Genomic DNA, 6,000 nt, shown 5'->3' with positions numbered 1-6,000 from the left:
TGAATTTCACAATTGGCGGCCTCCCCTTGTCAGCTGGAAATCCAAACTCCATTTAAGCAAGTGTCATACATTTTTGCCACTGTCATTAGTCGAAGTTCAACTTAACGTCAACTGCTTAAGGTAACGTTAATGATCGTGGACTCGTTCGCTACATCACTGCGCAATGAGAATGCCTAATCATACATTCAGGCATTTTCCACAGCTGGTTCAAGAACAATGCCGGAAGTCGCAACATTGTTCACGAGATCAAGCTGACGACTAGTAAGGATAGGTAGCAGTAGAAGTGAGTACAAACATAAATATTTATTTTTCAACCAGAGAGGAACAATATCATCAAACGTGTTATATAAATTAAGTAACAATGTAAAAATGTCAACAAGAGTACAAAAGTGAGCACGGCCAAGGCATGACAGGTGGCGACTGCGGTGACGTCAGAGAGACCGCGGTCGCGGCTGGCGCCTGCAGAATGTAGACTGCTGTAGATTGTAGATCCAGGCTCGCTACTGGTTGCGGTTGTGCGGACCGTGGATGGTGCGGTACTTCCTTGTGAGCGCGTGCCGCCGCGTCTTCAGCATCCGCTGCAACACACGCAGACATGCCGAGTTAGTACTATCAACACTGGCTTATGTACTGTAGCAGATGCTGCTGCTGCTGCTCCTTCTGCTTACTTCTCTAGCTGCTTGTAAATTCAGACATCTACACCTCTACATCTACATACAAGATCCGCCATTAAAATTGCTACACCAAGAAGAAATGCAGATCATAAACGGGTATTCATTGGACAAAAATATTATACTAGAACTGGAATGTGATTACATTTTCACGCAATTTGGGTGCATAGATCCTGAGAAATCAGAACAGAACAATCACCTCTGGCCGTAATAACGGCCTTGATACGCCTGGGCATTGAGTCAAACATAGCTTGGATGGCGTGTACAGGTACAGTTGCCCATGCAGCTTCAACACGATACCACAGTTCATCAAGAGTAGTGACTGGTGCATTGTGACGAGCCAGTTGCTCGGACACCATTGACCAGACGTTTTCAATTGGTGAGAGATCTGGAGAATGTGCTGGCCATGGCTGCAGTCTAACATTTTCTGTATCCAGAAAGGCCCGTACAGGACCTGCAACATGCAGTCGTGCATTATCCCGCTGAAATGTAGAGTTTCCCAGGTATCGAATGAAGGGTAGAGCGACGGGTCGTAACACATCTGAAATGTAACGTCCACTGCTCAAAGTGCCGTCAATGTGAACAAGAGGTGACCGAGACATGTAACCAATGGTACCCCATACCATCACGACGGGTGATACGCCAGTATGGCGATGACGAATACACGCTTCCAATGTGCGTTCACTGCGATGTCACCAAACACGGATGCGACCATCATGATGCTGTAAACAGAACCTGGATTCTTCCGAAAAAATGACGTTTTGCCATTCGTGCACCCAGGTTCGTCGTTGAGTACACCATCGCAGGCGCTCCTGTGTGGCGCAGCGTCAAGGGTAACCGCAGCCATGCCTCCGAGCTGATAGTCCATGCTGCTGCAAACGTCGTCGAACTGTTCGTGCAGATGGTTGTTGTCTTGCGAACGTCCCCGTCTGTTGACTCAGAGATCGAGACGTGGCTGCACGAACTCTTACAGCCTTGCGGATAAGATGCCTGTCATCTCGACTGCTAGTGGTACGAGGCCGTTGGGATCCAGCACGGCGTTCCGTATTACCCTCCTGAACCCACCGATTCCATATTCTGCTAACAGTCATTGGATCTCGACCAACGCGAGCAGCAATGTCGCGATACGATAAACCGCAATCGCGATAGGCTACAATCCGACCTTTATCAAAGTCGGAAACGTGATGGTACGCATTTTTCCTCCTTACACGAGGCATCACAACGACGTTTCACCAGGCAACGCCGGTCAACTGCTGTTTGTGTATGAGGAATCGGTTGGAAACTTTCATCATGTTAGCAAGTTGTAGGTGTCGCCACCGGCGCCAACCTTGTGTGAATGCTCTGAAAAGCTAATCATTTGCGTATCACAGCATCTTCCTCCTGTCGGTTAAATTTCGCGTCTGTAGCACGTCATCTTCGAGGTGTAGCAATTTTAATGGCCACTAGTGTATTATACGGTACATGGCGGAGGCTACCCTGTACCACTAGCAGTCATTCCCTTTACTGGTCCACTCGCAAATGGAGCGAACGAAAACTGCTGTCTGTCTTCGCGGTCCTAATGAGTAACGTATGTTTGCGGCAGTAGAATCGTTCACAATCGAGCCGCAAAAGTCATTTCGCTAAATTATCTCAATACTACTTCGCAGAAACGTCGTTTTCTCACCCCCTTCAGGGATTCCAGTTTGAGTTCACGATGTATCTCCGTATTAGTTGGACCTGCTGTAACAAATGTAACAGCATGCCTCTGAACTCCTTCAATGCTTTCGTGTAATCCAACCTAGTGCGGGTTCCAAACACACTAGCACTAATCAAGAATGGGTCGCGGTCTCCCTTTGTAGGAGTTACCCTTTCCTGGAAGTCTTCCAATAAACTGAAGTCGACCATTTGCCTTCCCTTCTACCGATCTTAACCCTGGGTTCGGTCTGGGGCGGCGGTGGGGTGAGTGGACTGCTGTAGCCTGTTGTGGAGTTTTGTATCGCTGAGGGCTACGGCGGGGACGAAGCCTCTCAGTCGTTTCTACGTCCCCAGTTCCATACAATAAAATACTGGTCAGTAATTTTGCGGGTCTGTTGTTTCATCCCTCTTATATAGAAGCGTCACCTGCGTTTCTTTCTTGGGATTTCGCGATGGGGGGAGTCATTCGCGCTAAATGTAAGCTGAGGGGGCCAATGTCGAAGCGAAGTCTCTGTAAAACTGAACCGGTATTCTATACGGACCTATTCGAGTTATTTATTTCCAACCCCTTCAGTTGCTTCTCACCGCAAAGGATGCCTATTTTATGTCCTCCGTGCGGACTTCTGTGTGACAGTCAAACGACAGTATCTTTGTACGATCCACCTGCGTGAATTATTTTTTAAAACGCGAAATTTAAATGTTAACCATTTCTTTTGATATCTTTTATTGCTACATAGCTGAATGGTCAGAGTAGAAGGTTGCGATGCAGACGCCCTGGTTTCGATTCCTGATACAGCCAAGGATTTTTTCTTGGTACGATAACTGGTACAGGGTGCAGCCTCGTGATGCCGAATGAGAAGCTACATGACAGTAGTAGCTGCTCCATGGTGTGGAAAGCCTGCAAACGTCCGGGAGAGCCGTGCTAACCGCATGCCCCCAGTACCTCATCCGCCTATCGCCTTAAAGTGGAGGATGACATGGCGGTCGGCAGACATCCCTTGTGCCTCGAAGGCCTGGACGGAAGCTTGTTAACTGCCACACCAGGCTGGTCGGTATGTGACTGGATTGTAGCCTTTGAGTCGCTTAGTGATTTTAGTAGGACTGGAATTTTCTCGGGTTCTCGGCAAGATTTCTCGTCAAGGTATGACGGAGGTAGTAGTTGACTACACGTTTCGATCTGTTTATCGGCGCATAAATTTCGTCTAAAGTGTAGAAATCTCGCATACAGACGAACATCATGTAATCAAAAGTATCCGGACACCCCAAAAACATACGTTTTTCATATTAAGTGCATTGTGCTGCCACCTACTGCCAGGTACTCCATATCAGTGACCTCAGTAGTTATTAGACAACGTGAAAGAGCAGAGTAGGGCTCTCCGCGGAACTCAAGGACTTCGAACGTGGTCTGGTGGCTGGATGTCACTTGGGTCATACGTCTGTACGTGAGTTTTTCACACTCCTAAACATCAGTAGGCCCACTGTTTCCGATGTGGAAGTGAAGTGGAAACGTGAGGGTCACTTACAGCACAAAGGCACACAGGCCGACCTCGTCTATTGACTGACAGACCACTGACAGTTGAAGAGGGTCGTAATGTGTAATAGGCAGACATCTATCCAGGCCACCACACAGGAATTCCAAACTGCTTCGGGATCCACTGCAAGTACTGTGACAGTTGGGCGGGAGGTGAGAGAATTGATTTAATGGTCGAGCGGCTGCTCCCAAGCCACATATCACGCCGCTCAGTGCCAAACGACGCCTCGCTTGGTCTAAGAAGCGTAAACATTGGACGGCTGAACAGTAGAAAAACGTTGTGTGGAGTGACGAATCACGGTACACATGGTAGGGTGTGAGTATGGCGAATGGCCTGCGAACGTCATCTGCCAACGTGTGTAGTTCCAGCAGTAGAATTCGGAGGCGGTGGTGTTATGGTGTGGTCGTGTTTTTCATAGAGAGGGGTTCCCCCCCCCTCCTCCCCCCCCCCTGTTGTTTTGCGTGGCTCTATCACAGCCCAGGCCTACATTAAAGTTTTAAGCACATTCTTACTTCCCACCGATGAAGAGCAATTTGGGGATGGCAAATGCATCTTCCAACACGATCGAGCACCTGTTCATAATGCACGGCCTGTGGCGGATTGGTTACACGACAGTAACATCCCTGTAATGGACTGGCCTGCACAGAGTCCTGACCCGAATCCTAAAGAACACCTTTGGGATGTTTTGGAACGCCAAATTGATGCCAGGCCTCACCGACCGACATCGATACCTCTCCTCAGTATAGCACTCCGTGAAAAATGGGCTGCCATTCCCCAAGAAACCTTCCAGCACCTGACTGAATTTTTGCCTGCGAGAGTGAAAGCTGTCATCAAAGCCAATACCATATTGAATTCCAGCATTACCAATGGAGGACGCCACGAACTTTTAAGTCATTTTCAGCCAGGTGTCCGGATACTTTTGAGCACATACTGTAGGAATGCCGTCATTACTTCCTCAACAGCGGGGAAATTTATAAGCGCGTTACGCAAAAATGTTGTGACTGATGCGGTGAAACCGTGCGTGCAGGACAACAAATTTCACGCGTTAAGTAACTCTTGGAAAGACGAAAAAAAAAAAATCACATCCCGAGAAGACAGCATGAAAATATATTCCAGTTATCCTCGCCGGTGTTTGGCAGTATGTTGCTTTACACGAGAGAGAACCTTTTTGAATGTAAGCCAATTACGTTTTTCAACACAAACTTCAAAACAAACGCGCAAGTGTAAAAATTAGGCGTATGCAAGTTGCCGGGAAAATTTTTGCTTCCTCTAGTTGTACGATAAATATCACCCCCAGTACACGTAAATCATTACCTCTAAAATTACGAAAATATCTAATTTTATACATGAAATTCTCGCTTACGGCTTGCGATCCCTTCCTAGAAAATTATTTGCAATTCCCAATTCTGCTTTGTCTCTCGATTTCGTGCCTTCCATGCCTTTTACGAAAATATTAATATACGTACAAATATATTTAACATTATTTCGGTTTATTTTTGGGTAAGTAACGTAAAAACTGCAAATAAAAGATAAAACATTTTCCGCATAGGCACTCGACCCCGCATACCGACCCCGATTGCCGTTCTGCACTCTTTCCGCAGCATCAACAGGCCCTACTTAGTAAATTCTAAAAAATACGGTTCTTGTAGAATGTATGAGAATTCTTAGTTGTAAATTCAACTAAATACCTAGGAACTACAATTACGAACTATTTAAACTGGAAGGAACACATAGAAAATGTTGTCGGGAAGGCTAACCAAAGACTGCGTTTTATTGGCAGGACACTTAGACAATGTAACAGACTTACTAAGGAGACTGCTTACACTACGCTTGTCCATCCTCTTTTAGACTACTGCTGCGCGGTGTGGGATCCTTACCAGATAGGACTGACAGAGTACATCGAAAAAGTTCAAAGTAAGACAGCACGTTTTGTATTATCGTGAAATATGGGAGAGAGTGTCACAGAAATGATACTGATTTGGGCTTGAAATCATTAAAAGAAAGGCATTATTCGTTGTGACGGAATCTTCTCACGAAATTCCAATCACCAGCTTTCTCCTCCGAATGCAAAAATATTTTGTTGACACTGACCTACATAGGGAGGAACGATCACCACGATAAGA

General features: G+C 46.5%; 1 protein-coding gene across 3 annotated transcripts in view; it reads right to left on the bottom strand.

The window, feature by feature from the left end:
* Positions 1-288: 288 nt before the first annotated feature.
* LOC124777475 (anoctamin-10) overlaps positions 289-6,000 on the bottom strand; it is a 306,085-nt gene continuing 300,373 nt past the window's right edge. For all 3 annotated transcript variants that reach the window (XM_047252902.1, XM_047252903.1, XM_047252904.1), the window contains one exon: positions 289-578. In XM_047252902.1, coding sequence (XP_047108858.1) covers positions 501-578 — 78 coding nt within the window. In that variant the 3' untranslated portion in view covers positions 289-500. The remainder of the gene's footprint in view (positions 579-6,000) is intronic.

This window comes from Schistocerca piceifrons, chromosome 2 (assembly GCF_021461385.2).
Source record: "Schistocerca piceifrons isolate TAMUIC-IGC-003096 chromosome 2, iqSchPice1.1, whole genome shotgun sequence".
In the NCBI taxonomy this organism is placed as follows: Eukaryota; Metazoa; Arthropoda; class Insecta; order Orthoptera; family Acrididae; genus Schistocerca; species Schistocerca piceifrons.
Note: the sequence above shows the minus strand (reverse complement) of the source record. Positions and strands in the feature narration are given on the sequence as shown.